Below are 18976 nucleotides of genomic sequence, written 5' to 3' on the forward strand. Positions count from 1 at the left end.
AAATTAAATAAAAAAGAGAATTTTGACAAAAAAAAAAAGAAATAGAAAAGAGAACGACATCTCAATAAAAATGAGATCCTAATCTAGATTAGAGCCTACCATAATCTTGTCAATTACCACTTCACTCTGTAGTTTTGGTTGTAATGGAAGATGTTGATTTAGCACAGTCATTAATTCTAACTCCTTTTTTTATAATGTTTGGACAAATAATCCTGATAAGACAAAATATGAAACATAGTAATAAAAATTAGAGAAGCATATAGAAGGAAGATGCTCTAATAAGAATCGTATTTATATAATTTAACATGTACAAGTTCCACAAATAGTACTATTTAAAATTTTAAAATGTGCTAGTTTGTATCTCATGTGGTGTGAGGGATGTGAATCTTGTAAAATGAACAAGGGCGGCCAGAGAATAAGAACTTTTACTGCAAGCGACTGTGCGGATGAAGCCAGAAAGCATCTAAACATTGATCACGGACAAATGTAATAATGGTACATTTAAGTGTTCCTCTGCAACACCGCCGTGAACTAAACTAGGTGAGGGACTTAACAATATTATCCATACATATAAACCATCACTTATAGGTAAGTGTATGAACCTAGCTACATTGTCTTGTAACAGTCCCAGCAGTTAGAACGTACGCGTCAATGGAGTTTAATGACTACGATAATTTTAGAATCGTGATCTTCACAGTTTTGGTTGGGATGCTTATTTCAACATATGGGTTGCTAAAGTGGGGACATGAATGGTTTTATGTGAGAAAATTGGGTGTCCGGAGACACTCTCTTCCTCCAGGTGACATGGGATGGCCTTTTGTTGGCAACATGTTGTCGTTCGCCATTTCTTTCAAAATGGGTCACCCTGATTCCTTCATCTCAAATCTTCATACCAGGTTCTTCTTATTTTTGCATGCTTGACAAGTGCATAGAATTCTTTTTTTTATATGCATGCTTGACCAGTGCATAAAATTGTTTTTTTGTATACTTTTACGATGTAGTTAAGGAGAGATGTCTGATGCGTTGATTTTATAAGATGTCTATTTGATTGAAATTTCCTTCTTTCTTAGCCATGTAGCAAATATAAGAGTGTGTCGTACTGTATCTTATTTTAGAGAATGGGCTTGCAAGATCGTGAGACAAGTTTTTGTAAATCGTCCGATGCTAAGATCCCAACAGTTGAGGAGGACGGCAATAGCCAAAGATATCAAGTAATTAGTTATAATTCCTTGAATGAATAGCAACAAGTCTGTGCTAACTAGGCGTGTGCTAACTACATTGATAGGCTGGGTTTTAAGTGGTGATGATCTTTTCACGTACCTGAAGAAGAAATGTCGATTTGGAGTTTGTTCTCACAGGACACTTTTGGGTGAGAGTGACTGAGTGAGTATTGCAGTAAGGTTTTAGAGAGAAGCGAAATAGTTGTCAATAAGTAAAATTGAAAGAGAATGGCCCCTGATCAGTTGCGGAAATGAGGTCTACCATTTTAGCAACCAAGGGCCGTCAACCTCACATGTGCGATAGAGACTTGCTGTTGGAGCCATTTTGCAACTGTGCGACAATTTTGCCGTTTAGGTGCTATCCATGCAAATCATAGATTGTTATGTTTAGCCGTTTAGGTGCTATTATTTGATTTCAAATGATGATTTGGTTAGGCCTGAGAATTTGAAATAATAACTCAACTCAAGTTAAAATCCATCATATATATTTTTTAGTAAGGTTCATGTTTTCAAACAAAAATCTTAATGTATTATGAACCTTTCGAACTCTCTGGCATTACACAGGAATGATCACATTAATTACATTTGAAATTTTATAGGTTCAATCGGACACATATGTACAAGTCCCACATGTTTGGAAGCCCAAGTGTGATTGTTACATCTCCCGACGCATGTAGAAGAGTGTTAATGGACAATGAAACCTTCGGCCCTGGCTGGCCAAAATCAGTTACAGACTTACTAGGAGATAGAGGTTTTCACGGCATTACAAACGAGGAACACCGGCGCCTTCGACGACTTACTGCTGGTTCATTATCCGGTCAAGAGGCCATGTCTTTCTACATTGAGTATATCAAGGACATAGCCATAACCTCTTTAAAAGATTTGTCTGAAAAGGAGAAGCCAGTTGAGCTGTTGACTGAAATGAGAAAAAATGCTTTCAATATTATCATGTACATAATATTGGGCATTGAGACTAGTCCTGAGTTAGAGAAGCTGGAAAAAGAGTACCATTTTTTAACTCATGCACTAAAAGCCATGCGTATTAATCTTCCTGGGTTTGCTTATCACCGTGGCCTTCAGGTATGTACGTGTGTGCGCGCGTTTTGATGTTTGTATGCATCAGCATTGTTATCTTTGGTTCTAAATGCTGCAATGTTTCTTTTTAATATTTTGGTGGTGATAGGCTCGGAAAAAGCTGATAAAAAAATTTGGAACTCTAGTAGAACAACGGAGGATCTTATTGGACAATAAACACACAAATGGAAAGAGATATATGGTTGATTTACTGATGGAAACAGAAGAGGATGGGAAGAAACTGAGTAGCCAAGAGATTGTAGACCTAATAATTATATATTTACTAGCTGGTCATGAATCTTTTGCTCATGCTTCAACTTGGGTACTCATTCATCTACTTGAACATCCACAATATTACCAACTAGCCAAGGTAATTACTGATGAACGGGAACTTTGGTTTTAATTTATGTGTTTCACAAGTTTTACTAATTAAAGCTGATGCTTTTTTGCAGGAAGAGCAAGAGGAAATTGTAAAGAAAAGAGTCTCTACAGAAGATGAACTTAGCCTTGGAGAAATCAAAGAAATGGAGTATCTATCAAAGGTATGCTTTTGTAGTAAGTTTATTATGAGTAAGGGAGAAAGGCCAGATAGTAACTGCATAAGTTCTACAAAAGGAGCCCTCGGCTGGGGCTCCTGTATACTGTACTAATATGTTTCGGCCCCCATAACTTGAGGGGGCTTGACACAGTGCCAGCATTTTACATTGGACTTTTCTCTTGTAATGTGAGAGACTTGTGCACTTAACACGGGCTATAAATGAAATACAATCTTGTAATTGAGTCGATGGCTTTATATTGTGTGTTTAAGGTGATTGATGAATCTTTGCGAGTGGCTAATCTTTCATTCACGCTATTTCGTGAAGCAAAAACAGATGTTCATATGAATGGTTAGTCCATCTTCACCTCCTAGTTTTTTCTTTCAAAAATAAAAAATAATCAATGTTCACTCGAGACTATATAATTGGTTTTGAGAAACAAAGCAACTGCTTAACTGATTTAGGTTACACAATACCCAAGGGATGGAAGGTTTTGCCATGGATAAGGAGTGTACACATGGATTCTCAGAATTATAAAAATCCGAATGCGTTCAATCCTTGTAGATGCGAAGTAAGTATAGTTTCATTGGTTATACATAATTTCAGTTATTGTCCTTTTCAAAATTTGAATACTCTAGCACACATCTGCATTAGTCTGGAATCATCAGCATCTTGATACGGAGAGGAAAGAGAAAGACATATCCACAAAGTTAAAACCAAGAGCTTAATGCCATGTATTGGTTTAATTTAGTGACACTTAAGCTATATATTCTTACAACAATATTTGATGTCACAGCCTCACAGGACTTCAATGTCATATGGTTTTATTGGTTTTCCTTTTCTATTCAGTGTCCCAGTTGAGATTATGCTTTTTATTTTCAAGAACAAAATAAATTAATTATGTTTACCAAAAGATAGATAAACTGTTGAATGCTGAATATATATAGGAGGACAATACAGGTAAAGGAGCAGGAATGTATATGCCTTTTGGAGCAGGAAGTAGATTGTGTCCTGGAATGAATTTGGCAAAGCTAGAAATCTGCATTTTTCTTCATTATTTTCTCCTTCACTACAGGTGGATACAAGAGTCTGGTTTTCTTCATTTTTTTTCCCCTTGCAGACTTTAATATATTCTTCTCTAACTTTATCATTACTTCCTTTCTTTTAATCCGGATTTCATATTCTGGCTGGCTAATCAAAAGATCTGGCTATTTATCTTACCTTTGCTTGCATATATAACACTCCGGAAGTAGTAGACTTTTAGTTACTGTAATAAGCAAGTAATATTTCTTATTCCATTGTTGCAGGATCGAACGTCTCAATCCAAATGGGAAGGTAACGTACATACCAGTTACCCGACCTTCTGATAATTGCCTTGCAAGAATCCGGAAACTTCCCAAATAGGACCATTTTGTGTCTATTAAATAGTGTATATAATTACTCTGTCCATGTATTGTAATTGATAAAATGGTGGAGAAGCATATATGAATAGAGGTAGATTGAGAGTTCATATTCTAGTGATGCAATAACACTTTTGACCTTGGTTGCTAACTTACATTTGAAAAACATTCGTGAAGTGTTTCAATTGTCAAAGGAGGAAGCAAATGAGGAAGCCTCAGATTATATATATAGCAAGCAATGTGATGATTACTGTTACAATAGTTGTGACATAAAATGGGTAATTAGCGTCACTGTAGTAGCATACAATGATGTCCTTAACCAAGAAAATTGGAAGCAGATAGGCAGCAGTCGAAAGATTGCAGGTATCAAAGTGGTAATAGAACTGTCTTAATATACATGAAGCACATCAAATGAGGTAGCAAATGAGAGTAGTGACAAAATAAGAAAATTAAACTGAGGCTTTCATTTGTTGTAACAGTTGAACTTAATCAACTTAGTTAATTCATGTAAATGACAACAGTGCAAATTTTTAGTGTGCAGCATCTTCCTCTTCACAGAATTTTGTGTACTCTTTTGGTCCCATCAAGGATTCTAATTCAGATGGATTACTTGGCTTCACCTTGATCATCCATCCATTTTCATATGGACTCGAGTTGATCTTCAATTAATTTCCCAAAAAAAAAAACAGAAGATTAAATACTAAGACACATGAATTCTTTAATATTATTGATATATGCAATTTTGAATCAAATGAGGAACTTACCAGTCCAGGTGTCTCAGTGAGCTTTGTGTTAACCTCAACAATCTCTCCAGAGATTGGGGAATTAACATCACTTGTGGCCTTCACACTTTCCACAGCTCCAAAGCCACTAGCTTGTGTAACGGCACCGCCAGGTTCTGGCAGCTCCACAAATACAACTTCTCCGAGATGGTCCTGCATTTTTAACATGTTAAAAGAACTTTGTATGATTCTTTTAGCTTATAAAATTTGACCCTGTTATCAAACCATGTATTACATAAAATTAATTGACTACCCATTAATTTCCAATGAAGTAGTAAACTAGAATTGTAAACAAAGTATATTAGGCAGAGGAGCAACAAATATTAGGCATTACAAGTTTCCTCAATAGAGAAATGTGAAATAACAAGATTATACCTGAGCATGTTCGGTTATGCCAATAGTAGCAACTGAACCTTCATGCTTCACCCATTCATGTGAACTTGCATACTTCAAACCATCCAAAACTGCACATCCATACATTATATTTAGTGAAATGAATGGAAATAGCAATAGTTAAGAGTTGCTTGAGAGGGGGGGTACCAGTAGAGAAGCATCTTGAGAGGGGAAAGGGTGGTGCAGAGGAGAGTCTAAGTGCATTGGCAGCTGAAGAAGCCCACACCCTAAGAGCCATTTTGATTGTTTTATCTTTCTTTACACTATCTTTATTTTCTTGATATACTAGGGAAAAGAACAAGGCCTTCTTATTTTGAACAATGTGCTTTGCTAAGTCTTTGTTATCTTTGATGGATGGTGCACATACAAAGCCTCATCCTTCTCTCCCACTCTCTCACACTTTAAACTCTCTGCACCCTCCTTTTTAATGTTATACAGTAGATTCAATAAATAAAATAAAATCTACAAAATTGTATTATTCTCTAAAATGTGCTATAGGTCTAACCGGTTTTAATAATTACTTGATTTATACCAAAATTTACCCATATATTATTTAGGCATCTGTAATGCTTGCTCAAATTTGAGTAACCAATCTTTTTTGCCTAAATTTTGTAGGTAACTGTTCAATATATAATTTTGTAACCTAAACCTTTTTTTTACCACGACGATCAATGTATAATGCACTAAAAAATCGTAATATAAATTTGTAACTTGTAAATATACTGTGCATGAATTTACTTACATGGGGCATGAAGAAATGCTACTCAAATTAACCTCTGACAATATTCAAGTAAATAGAAAAACAAACCAGACACAACCTCTGATACTACTCAAGTTGTTGACACTTCAAATCGTATTCAAAATGAGACAACAAATCCTGATTCTGAGAACATAAATTATGATAAGCCAAAGCTTACTTTTGAAAAGAAGAGGAAGTTGTTATGGGGAAGCAAGAAACCTACACCTAGAAGAGATTCCTCTGAAACATTAAAGAAAATTTACAGTGGGAGATCTCATGCTAGAAAACCTGGAATCACAAGTGGTCTGGGAAGGTTAGGTGCTGATCCATCTTTGGCTGATGCTTTAATTATAAGGAAGCATGCAAATCTGATAGAAATTGGAGATAATGTGATTCTTGAAGATTTGCAGAAAATCATATCAGTACAAATTGTTATTGATCTAATTGGAGAAAATATGATATATATTCAGGAATCTGGGAGGAGATTGAGGTTGACACAAGAGCAGATGAGAGATAAACCATGGCAAGAGTTGGAACTTGTTGCTACAATTTTTAAGGTAAATAATCCTGTAACTGCCAGATGGTCTGCATTTTTGAATAACTTGATACAGTTGAAGCAGAGAGGGATGTCTTACAAATCTAAATATATTCCAAAGTACATTGATCAAACTGAATATGTTGTTGATATGCCTATTGGAGGAGTCAAAGTAGAAATGAGTATAGGAAGGGAAGTCTTAACTTTTAATCCTAATGGAAAGAGGATTGAATTTCTGAAACTAGATGATCTATCACTTGGAAATTCAAAGCTACATGACCTCAGGACAACCATCTACCAATATGATCAATCAACATATGAGCTAAAAGATATCAAACAAAGGATGCAATGGTATTTGGATGTTATGGAAGAAAATCTATTGAGGAAGTTCCTTGAAGAAGCTGAAGACTGTATTGGAGTTTAGAATTAAAGATAAAGTCTAATATTCACTGATTGTAAGAATGTATATGTTTATTTGCTTTCAGCATTTAGATAGTTTTTGACATAATCAATTAGAACTTGTACATAATTACATAATGCACAAGTTGGGGGAGATTGTTAGAAGAAATTGATGATATCAGGATATAAAACTATCAGAGTTTATTATCAGTATTTGATATCAGGATTTATTGAAGGTGACGTCATCGGTATCTGTCTATCAGTATTTGATGATCAGCATTTGACGATCAATATTTAGTCACGTCAGTATATTTTAAAGAAGGAAAGAGATTACAAAATTCAAGGCGGTGAAGGACTTTACTTACAGAAGCAACCATACATGGATATGTATTAGGTTTTCTTATTGTAATAGGATAGGATTCCTTATTGATTGTGTAACTGTGCACTATATAAGCACATATTAGGTTTACACTAGATGTGTTACGAATTGTTATATCTTTCAGATAACCTAGCAGCTCTAAAGGATAATTGTCCATCCTTTTGAGAGAGTACTTTTGTAACAGTTTTTATCTGATTAATATAAAAATTGTTGATTCTGTTAAGTTTTATCGAATTGTTTGCATAAACTATATTCACCCCCTCTACAGTTGTATTACGGACCTAACAATTGGTATCAGAGCTTGTTGTTGATATACAAACAGTTTAAGATATGAAAATAAATCTTTAATGGCAGACAAAGAACTACAACAGAATCCACCACCACCATCCCCAGCCACTGCACAGATTAACAATAATATGAGTAGGTATGAGGCTATCAAAGTTCCAATCCTAAAGATACATGAATATCCAATCTAGAAGGTTAAGATGGACATGTGCTTGGAAGCTACAGATCTTGAATATCTAAGAAGTATTTATGATGGTCCTTATAAGCCAATGAAGTTGGCAGTAGCAGTTGCTGGACAAGATAAAAAGATGGTTGATAAATCAAAGAAGGACTATAATGTAGAGGATCTATCATCAATCATGAAGGATGTAAAAGTAAGACATATCCTGCATAGCAGTCTTGATAGTGTTATGTCCAATAGGGTTATTGGATGTAAAATAACAAAGGAAATTTGGGATGCTTTAAAAGTAAAGTGTCAAGGTACTACTGCTATCAAGAAAAACAGGAGGACAATACTTACTCAAGAATATGAGCACTTCGACTCAAGAGACAATGAGTCCTTAACTGAGATCTATGATAAATTTTAAAAGCCGTTGAATGACTTATCTCTTGTCAACAAGGAATATGTTGCAGCATGCCACTGCACTCTTTCGTCAGAACAACGGTATCAAGATCATCCAGTTTCACCTTTCTCGAAAGAATACCTTTCATGAATTTCGCATAACTAGACATTTGCTCAAGAGCCTCAGCAAAAGGTATGTTGATATAAAGATTCTTAAACACCTCCAGAAACTTACCAAATTATTTGTCCAACTTTTGTTTTTGCAATCGCTTAGGAAAAAGTGGTGAAGGATAGAGCTATTTCTCCCCTGTATTACCCTCAGGCAGAGTGTGTTCAACAATAGTCTTCCTTGGTTCCCCCTCTTTCTCCTTTTGCATTCCTTCTTCATTTACAACTTCAACTTTTATATCTTTTGCTTTTTCAGCATCAACAACTTTTCCAGACCTTAAGGTGACAGCTTTGACTTGCTCTTTAGCTTCCTTCCTGCCTGGCACTTCAGTATCGCTGGGAAGTGTGCCGGGTTGATGATTGATCAAGGCATTGGCTATTTGTTCAATTTGATTTTCCAAGGTCTTGATAGATTCATCCTGACTTTTGCACAACAGCTTTAACTCCTCGAAATCAGCACTAGAAGGTGGAGCAGCACCTCCTTGTTGAGGATATGGTTGCCTTTGAGAAAATTGCTGAGGTTGCTGGAATCCAGGTGGATTAAACTGTTTATTTGCAGCTTGCTGATATGACTGCTGAACAACATTCTGATTATTGCTCCAGCTGAAATTGGGATGATTTCGGTTATTAGGATGATAAGTAGCGGGCACAGGCTACTGCGGTTTCTGGAAATTGTTCACATACTGAACAAATTCATTAACAAGAGAACACTGATCCGTAGCATGAGAGCCTGCACAAAACTCACAGATACTAGATAATTGATTTACGCCATAGTTAGTTAAAGAATCGACCTTCATAGTCAGCGCCATGAGCTGTGCTGCAATAGCTGTAGCTGCATCAACTTCCAGAATACCTGCTACTTTCCCAAACGTCATCCTTTGAGTTGGGTTTTGATACTCGTTTGCAGCCATAATTTCAATGAGATTATAGGCCTCATTATAGCTTTTGGCCATAAGGCGCCTCCAGAAGCTGCATCGAGCATGGGTCGAGATTGGACCCCAAAACCATTGTAGAAACCAGTGATCACCATCCAGTCAGGCATCCCATGATGTGGACACTTTCTCAACATCTCTTTGTAGCGCTCCCAAGCTTCGCACATAGATTCTCCTGGTTGCTGCGCAAACTGAGTAAGAGCACTCCTCATAGCTGCAGTTTTGGCCATTGGATAGAACTTCACCAGAAACTTTTGCGCAAGATCTTCCCAAGTAGTGATGGACCCAGCTGGTAAATAATGTAACCAGTCCTTAGCTTTGTCCCTCAGAGAAAATGGGAAAAGCCTCAGCTTGATAGCCTCATCAGTGACACCATTATATTTGAAAGTACTACAAATCTCGATAAAATTCCTGATATGCATGTTGGGATCTTCAGTCGCAGCCCCTCTGAAAGAAACAGAATTCTGCACCATTTGAATAGTGCCCGGCTTGATTTCAAAAGTATTGGCCTGGATAGCCGGATGAATGATGCTTGACTGAATGTCATCAATTTTAGGTAGAGAAAAGTCCATAAGAGCTTGATCAGCTTGAGCTAGACGATCACCCATTGTTTCAGGTTCTTTCTTTTCACTCTCTTTATCCGAATCTTTAAAAACTATCTTCTTTAGAAAGTCAAGAGCTTTATCTGTTTCCTCAGCTTTATCCAGATTTCTCTTGCGAGTGCGAGAACGTGTTTGCATAAACGCTCGCTAGAGTACCTGAAACACAACCGGAAGCGGTAAGTAACAAGTCTTAATCAATGAATCCTAATGACCACTGATGGCAAGTACATAAACTAAACAAATTAATATCGAGTCCCCGGCAGCGGTGCCAAAAACTTGTTAGGCACAAAGCATGCGCTAAATAATTCACGCAAGTATACGCGTTCGCAAGTAATATAGAATGATTTCTAGTTCGTTCCCATAGAAACTCTGATTAATTATATTTAATTAACACTTACTCACCAATGCATGATTATTCTTCAATGCCAAGACAATAACAATTAAGGTTGGTAAACTAATAATTACTACGAGAATTAAACACTTGAATTAACAATATTAAATACACATGAGATCCAAACTTCATTACTACTTCATTCAATAGTTATTGTTATTAACCTTAGCATGTAATGGTGATGATATTAATCGAACAACACGAAACTGATAAATGCCAACTTTCGTTGTACGAATATCATTCTACCAAGCATCCACAATTAAGATAGAAGTTGAATATGCATCAATTATATTGAGACCCTATATGTCTACATAATTTAACAACATAACGATTTAAGTGCAACTTATTCATGATGATTACACAAGGCAAGTAAAACGCTTAGAGTTACCCACCAATCATGCATACAATACATGAACCTATGCTAGCATGGCAAGTTCTAAATCTCAAGATTCACTGTCGCTTCACAAGAGATTAACAGGCTATCTTACATGTTCGTGACGCATATAAGACGAATAAGCATAACCTATACTAGATATCATATAATCACCACATACCAAGGTATTAAACAATTAACTAACGAATTCCATAGGATATCTACTTGGATCCCATGATCACAATTAGCCCATAATAGAACTCATCGTCACCATGGGTTCATATGAAAGTATGATAATAACACAACAATATAAGGCTAATAAAAATACTTAATAAATAATAAAGTATGTCACAAGAGTATTAAGGTTCAAAGCATAAAGAAAACTAGCATCCACTGTTACAACAAATTAAAAGAATCACAAGATAAACGTATGCTTCCTCTTCTTCGTTGTTGCGTGCTAAAACGGTCTTCTCAATCTTCTTGCCCTTGCTCTTGATGAAGAAAACGTCTTCCCATAAGGTTTATATAATAGCCCAAGAGAACCAGCGCCAATAGAAGCCCAATTATACTTGAATTAATAAAATCCAGATTCTGAAATTCCGCACGCACGCGTTCGCCTGTTGTCTCCACGCGACCGCTTGCTGGCACGCGGTCGCCTGCTCCTGACGCGCGGTCGCCTGCTGCCCTTCTGGAAAATACTTTATTTTGCTTCTGTTTTTGCTAATTTCTTCGCTCATCACCCCTAGACTGATTCCAAGCACTTACTTAAGCTTTATTTGATGAAAACCACCTATCTAAGCAAGTTATACCCTGAAATGCAAAAACACTAGAAAACGCGTTAAATACACAAAATACTTGAGTTCAAGACACCAATTCAAGCCGTTATGAGACGCTCTAAGTGGTATAAAATGCCACTTATCAATAAAACAAGATTTTTCTACCCCTGAAACTCCACAACAAAATGGAATTATTGAAAGAAAGAATAGAACTCTCATAGAAGCTGCAAGAAACATGCTATAGAAAGCAAGATTACCTACCTACTTCTGGGCTGAGACTGTGCAAACTGCTTGCTTCACACAAAATGTAACATTGATCAACAAGTATGGAAAAACACCATTTGAGATGGTAAAGGTAAATAAGCCAAATTGGAAGTACTTTCACATTTTTTCCCGCAAGTGCTTTGTTCTAAAAACTCATCCAGAACAGCTTACTAAATTTGATCTAAAAGCTGATGAAGGTATTTTTGTTGGCTATCCACTTTCAGCGAAAGCTTTCAGAGTGTATAATCTGAGAACAAAGACAGTTATGGAATCTACACATGTATCTTTTGATGATAAGAAAATCACAGGTCTAGAAGAAGCAGATGACCATGATGAGTTGAGATCTGAAAATGAAGTACCATATGTTGAACAGTTAAATCCTAATATACTGACAAATCCTAATACATTAAATCCTGATATCACTCTAAACTCTGATAATTCACATGACAGTGGAAATTCTGCAAATACTGAAGCACATGTTGAGGGGGAACAACATGATTCACATCCAGAGTCTTCCATAAGGGATTAAACTCAAGGAACATCAGTAAATAATTCATCAGACTCTGATTCCTCAAATACTGATGGATCAAATACTGATAGCTATGGAAATACTGATTCAGGGGGAGGTTCTGTGTAATATCCAGGATATATCGTGTAATTATTTTTGCTATTAAATAATTATTATATGTGTTCAGTATCTATTCTGTGAATTAATTGTTAAGTGTTATATGTGTTTGGATATTTAAAAATAATATCAATTGAGTATTTTAATTTTTATATGTCCAAAATAAAATATAGATAATTGTCATATCTTCCAAATTATTTTTTGTTGATTTATGGATTTATAAGAATCATATGAAATTTATAAAATCTTTTTCCGAGCATTTAAAATCTTTTTTATAGAAACGGGAACCAATCGACGTCATCCGTTGTTACGTTTTTGGAACCCGAAACTCTTCCGAGAACTCCTTCCTAACCTAATTGTAATATTCCGAGCATATTCCATGTTTCGATCCTACGTACGGTTTGTTCTGCGCGGGTCCCGGCGCAACATTTTCGATACAATGTTTTTTCGGTAAATTAATAAAACCCGTATTTTCGATAAACGGGAGCTTTTTATTAAACTATCCCAATTATCACCTCGTAGTACGTGTAACCTGGCGCTGAGACCAAGACCGCAGTACAAATTGTACTAGTTTGGATAATTATCCCGAAAACCGATACCGTTTGGATCAGTTTTTATAAATAAACGTACCATTTTATATATCCGGAATGATCAAACAGGATACTAATTTTACGTAATTATAAATAGCCTTTTACCGTATTTTGTTTCGTATCAAAATCATTTGCAGACAGATAATTATATAATTTTACAGAGAAAAATCATATATTCATAAACTGTTCCAAGAATCAAACCAACTTTTGAAGGTGTTATTGATCTTTGTTTGAAAAGCTCGAGTACCAGATTTAAAGGTCTTGAAGAGCTCTATCAGATTCCATAACCTGTTTTACTGCAGAATCAAAGGTTAATTTTATATATTTTTATTAAATTTCGAATTATTTTGATTAAAAATATGAATTTTTGTTCGGATGATTGTTTGTATGATTTGATGATTGCATGTTGTAGAGCTTGTTTTCCTGATGATTTTGATATATTATACGTCTGATTTGGAGTTCAATAACATGTTCAAATTTGAGTTTCATTTTCGAATTTTAAAATTAGGGTTTATAACCCGTATGAATGTTTTCAATTGAAATTTGGGGGTTTTTGATTTAGGGGTTATTAGCTGTTGATTTATAGTGGGTTGTGTTCCTTATGAAATTTGCAATCGATTGGTATATAACTCGTTAACAGAGGATTAGTGAATCGAAGGGAGTTGTATTTTGAAGTTTTCCGATGTTCGCCGGAAACCAGCGATGTTCTTGGCCAATTTCCGGCCAGAACAGGAATGATTAGAATGATTTGTTTGCATAAATATGTTCCTGGTGAAGTGTAGTTGTGATCTGGACAGTTTGGTAGCCTGAGGTGGCCGGAATCGTGTTCTCCGGCCACACTCCGGCGAGGTCGACGGCGGGGCTGGCAAAATTGCAAACAGGCCCCTGTAGTTTTAAAAACGATACAGTTAGGTCCCTGAAGTTTCCAGACTTTGCAAATTTAGGATTCTTGTTTTAAAAATGTTTAAAAATCATATTTCCTATTTATTTTTATTATAAAAATTCGTTTTTAATTTCTGAAAATTCTAAAAATTATTATTTTAATTCCGAAAATTATTTGTTATTCAAAAATAAATCTGAATTAATTGGTTAATTAATTTTAGTTAATTTTTAATTGATTAATTGTTCAATTAATTTGAAAATTAATTGATTAATTGATTTAATTAATTATTAATTGATTTTAGTTAATTATTTAATTAGATTTAATTATTTAAAAATAATTTAAAAATTCCGAAAAATAGATTCGAGCTTTAAAATATTATTCTAAATTATTTCCAAGGCTCGATAATTATTATAAAATTGTTTTAGAGCCAGAATTGTCCAACTGAACCCTGTTTATTATCCCGAAATTGATCCAATGACCCGTTTTAATTCCGAAAAATGTTTTAAAAATCGTTTTAAATACCAGAAAGCCTATTTATGACCCGAAATGTCTTTATAAATGATATGTCATTGATTATGTGACGTATTATGTGATATATGTGACATGTTGGTTGACTGTCGGTCTATATATATTCGATGTTTACTGCTTATCGCGTAACTTTCAATCCGTTAATCAGATTTGGATAAAACGAAGGGTAGATAGAAGTATATGTTAAATAGAATCATATGAGTTGAATATTGATAGATGCTTATGATATGTGAGCAGAAGAGGCAAGACGTAGGAAAGGGAAATAGGTAGTTGAGAAGTAAGACGGTTGAGATTGGAAGCGAGTGCAGTGTAATAAGCTAATACCAGGCAATTGCTCTGAACTTTCTCGAGATATTGTAGTACTTGATAGTCTTGTTGATATTGCAAGTGCTTTGAAGCACTGAAACCCAAACCCTGATTCCAGTTATTGTTCTTGAGCCGTAAACCTTATTCTTTCTAAGCCATTGATTATTGTATACCCAAACACAAACCACAAATCTACGATACTACTCTACAAATACATACAAACTAAATACCAGACATTGGACTGAATTACTTATATACTCAACCCAATGTATTTTATGCTTTGAAAGACCAAATCTTTGAAACCCTGAAATGTTGATTCCTTTGTTATCCAATTCTTTCATTACCCAACATCCAAGCTTTGAAGTTACCTTGTAGATCCGTACAAGGATTGAAATCCTTTCATTGCTAAGCACTCACTGTTGTTAATGATTCTGGTTATTGTTTATTATTGTTCATTCTGTTATTATGTTAGAATTGGATTGTTTTTATAAAATTGTTGACCAGATTCGTGGTCAGACCATATAATAGTCAAGTTATGCCAATGTGTGCCTTGGATCCAGTAGTTAGAGAAATGCTGTGTGCTTTGCTCGGGGTTAGTGCGTGACTGATCAGCAGCCTAACCTTGGTTTTAAAATAAAAGTATAATGTCCAATTCTAAATCATAATCCACTGTTCACTTGATATCATAACCATATTCACTTGATGATCATTATTCTCAGTTTTGTCATTGTGACTTGTTGAGCTAGTTAGCTCATTCGTGTGATGTTGTTTATATTCTTTCCAGTTAAAAAGGAACCAGTTGGTAGCAAGGATCCCCAATCCAGCGCGAGAGCTAGGGATTAAGGTTGAGAAAGCTGAGCTAGTAGGCTTCTTTTGGAATAAATTAAGTTTGTAAAAGTTTTTTATAATGTTTAATACTCAGTTTGAGTTTGAATGGTTGGGATTTGAACGGTTTGTAATATAAGTAGATGTGTTTGGCTTGTGTGCATACTTTAACCTGTTGCGGTCCGTGGTAGTTGGTAAGTAGGGTCACTGCATATTATTATTATCTTTATTATTGTTATAAGCAGGTTATAATTAAGGTATGTGTTTGGACCCCAAACTTCTGACCCGGGTTTGGAGGGCGCCACAGGTTTGGTATCAGAGCTACAGGTTATAAGTCACTGACACAAGCCTAGGTTGACGGGAATGGTTAGAGGGTTAGGATTAGAAGTAAGGAATAGAAAGATAGAACGTCGAGAGGTTGAGTGCTTCGGTATAACCGGTATTAGTATAATTCGCGTCGTGGTTCGAGATTCTTATATTGCGATATGATTTCAGATAGCAGCGATGGCTGACTCTTTTATTCCCGTATCAGCTGATCACTCAGAGCCTTCAGTTGGAGCGCCATCATCGGATCCACGTCCTGTTATTCCACCAGCATTGGCTATTCTACCTCCATCTGTGTTGCAGACCGTACCACTGCAGGCTATTCCACCTCCAGGCATGAGGCCACCTGTTAGAGGACCCCCACTTGCTGATTCAGGCTTTATTGGTCATTCAGTCACAGGAGTACCTTTCCAGTTCTCTTCCTATCCTGTCCCATATCATCAGTTTGAGGCTTGCCTTATAGAGCAGCAATTCCTTCAGGGTCAGATCCAGGAGTTACTACATATTATGCGTACCAGAGAGGTTGGGAGTGGTGAGAGGCGACTCAGAGAGAGGCTACATGCATTTCGTAGGACAGCTGCAGTGAGGATTGCTGAGGCTACACATGAGGACATCACCCCTGATTTCCTAGTGGAGTGGGCTAAGTGGGTTCTAGAGGAGCTTGAGGAGATTGGAGGTCCAGACTTGCCATGAGTCAGAGATCCAGAGATGGAGATGCTGAGCAGTGTTGTTATGGTTATATAGTATGTACAGTAGTGTGTAGTGTGTATCAGTAGACTTTTGAGTTATATTTATAGACTAGCTATGCTGACTAGTGAGTAGGTTGTTGTACCCTTTTTGCTTTTACTTTCGAAGCGTCTTTACGCTTGTACTACCCAAAACTTTTGATCTATATATATCAGTACCTTTTTCTTTCCATTACTATCATTTACTTTATCGCAGCTGTGTTACTTTACCTTATTTATTACACCAGTTATACCCAGTGATACCATGTACCCTGTTTTCCATAACTGTTTATATTCTGTAAAGAAGCATGCAATTTACTTAGTTACAACTATTTTCAAAGAGAGATATTTCTGTTTTACAAAACTTTTCTTTTATGCAAAAGATTTGATTCAAAAAGCTAAATAAGTTGTTTGATTCCTTTACAGAAAATGCCTCCCAGAAGAAATACCCGCACCGACACCCAGAATTAAGAAACCAATAACAACAACCAAGATGATACAAACCCGAATGTAAACCCAGGACCCATAGACCCAGCAATAGCCCAGATTCTTCAAATCTTGGCCCAATAAACATTTCACCTGGCACAACAACAGCAAAGATAGACCAATCCCCAGGTAACCTTTAAAACTTTTCAGGCGATAAACCCACCATAATTCAAGGGTTTCTTAGAGCCGATTGAAGCAAATGTGTGGTTAAAGGAAATAGACAAGGCATTTGCTTTAGTGAAAGTTAAGGAGGAACAGAACATTGAGTTTACAAGTTACTATCTGAAGAATGAGGGCACCTACTGGTGGGAGATGGTGAAGATAGTGGAAGGTACAGATGTTATTACTTGGGAGAGGTTTAAGGAATTGTTTCTAGAAAAGTACTTTCCCCAGTTTGTTCAGGATCAGATGGAGCTGAAGTTTTTAGAATTAAAGCAAGGGAACATGTCGGTAACAGATTATGAGGGTAAGTTTGAGGAATTGTCAAGGTATGTACCGTCGTATGTGGATACTGACAGGAAGAAGGCTAAAAGATTCCAGCAAGGTTTGAAACCATGGATCAGAGGGAAGGTAGCCATTTTTGAATTGGATACCTATGCAGGAGTAGTACAGAAGGCTATGATCGCAAAGATAGAGAGTGAGATGTTCCAGAAGGAAAAGGAAAGCAAGAAAAGGAAATTTGAAGGGAATGAGGGCCAGTCACAACCAGGGAAGTTTCCAAGTCTTAAGAAAGGCAAGTTTTAGTCAGGGAAAAATTTTAATTTCAGGAGACAAAATGCAGGAGACGAAGGCCAGAGCAACCGGCCAGTTAATACGAATCAGCCGAATCAGTTGAGACTAACTTTTCCGGATTGTCAAGTATGTGGGAAGAAGCATGGGGGAGTTTATAATAAGTTGAATATGGTATATTTCAAATGCTACCAGAAAGGGCACTATTCGAGGGAGTGCCAAAATCAGCCAGCAAGAGAGCCAGCAAATAAGGATCAGCCTATCCGGAATCCAACAGTAAAGGTTCCAGCCATTGGATTTACGTGCTTTAAATGTGGGAAGCTAGGATATATGACCAGGGATTGCAAGATACCAGGCCCAGTTAGTAATGCATTGAGGATTATGGGATCTACCCCAACAGTGAATGAGACTCCAAGGGCTAGAGTTTTTGATATGTCTGTGAAAGATGCTATCCAGGATACGGATGTCGAGGCAGGTACGCTTAATGTGAACTCTTTATGTGCCAAAGTGCTAATAGATTCGAGGGCAACACGATCGTTTGTTTCACAAGATTTTGTTAGTAAGTTAAATTGTCTAGTTGAGTGTTTAAATGAAATAATGACTGTGGAATTAGCAAATCAAGAACGTGTAACTGTAAATCAAGTTTGTGGGAATTGTGAGGTTGAGATTTCTGGTAGTAAGTTTTGTGTAGATTTGATACCATTTAAGTTAGGAGAATTTGACGTTATATTAGGGATGGATTGGTTATCTAAGCATGATGCCCAGATAGATTGTCAAAATAAGAAGGTAATGGTGAAGACGCTAGATGAAAGAATAGTAACGTTCAAGGGTCAGAAACAAGTAAAGAAGTTCTTAACAATGATTCAAGCCAAGAAGTTAGTACGACAAGGATGTGAGCATTTCGTGGCATATGTGATTGACAGAAGTCAAAAACCAACAAAACTTGAAGATATTCCAGTTGTGAATGAATTTCCAGACGTGTTTCCCGACGAGTTACCAGGACTTCCTCTAGATAGAGAAATTGAATTTGCGATCGACTTAGCACCTGGAACAGAACCAGTATCCAAGGCCCCGTACAGAATGGCACCTGTTGAGATGAAAGAGCTAGCGAAGCAATTGCTGGAGTTGTTGGAGAAAGGAGTAAT

General features: G+C 36.3%; 2 protein-coding genes and 1 non-coding gene across 3 annotated transcripts; 2 read left to right on the plus strand and 1 right to left on the minus strand.

Annotated features, from left to right (window-relative positions):
* Positions 1–651: 651 nt before the first annotated feature.
* On the plus strand, positions 652–4446 carry LOC141695695 (7,8-epoxymelianol synthase CYP88A154-like). Its single transcript, XM_074499922.1, has 9 exons — positions 652–896; positions 1071–1211; positions 1820–2300; positions 2404–2664; positions 2747–2836; positions 3103–3181; positions 3295–3401; positions 3778–3905; positions 4138–4446. The coding sequence occupies exons 1-9, from the start codon at positions 652–654 to the stop codon at positions 4232–4234; spliced, it is 1629 nt and encodes a 542-aa protein (XP_074356023.1). The 3' UTR covers positions 4235–4446.
* A 125-nt stretch (positions 4447–4571) lies between these two features.
* On the minus strand, positions 4572–5794 carry LOC141698149 (glycine cleavage system H protein, mitochondrial). The gene is made up of 4 exons (XM_074502776.1): positions 5553–5794; positions 5388–5476; positions 4995–5165; positions 4572–4889 (listed from the first exon to the last, which is right to left on the minus strand). Exons 1-4 carry the CDS (start codon positions 5641–5643, stop codon positions 4761–4763), a joined length of 480 nt encoding a protein of 159 aa, XP_074358877.1. The 5' UTR covers positions 5644–5794; the 3' UTR covers positions 4572–4760.
* A 3718-nt stretch (positions 5795–9512) lies between these two features.
* Positions 9513–9620, plus strand: LOC141698939 (small nucleolar RNA R71). The gene has a single exon (XR_012565435.1). It is a non-coding gene; the product is annotated as a small nucleolar RNA R71 (small nucleolar RNA).
* The last annotated feature ends 9356 nt before the right edge of the window (positions 9621–18976 follow it).

The sequence above is a fragment of the Apium graveolens genome, chromosome 11 (genome assembly GCF_009905375.1).
Source record: "Apium graveolens cultivar Ventura chromosome 11, ASM990537v1, whole genome shotgun sequence".
Taxonomy (NCBI): Eukaryota; Viridiplantae; Streptophyta; class Magnoliopsida; order Apiales; family Apiaceae; genus Apium; species Apium graveolens.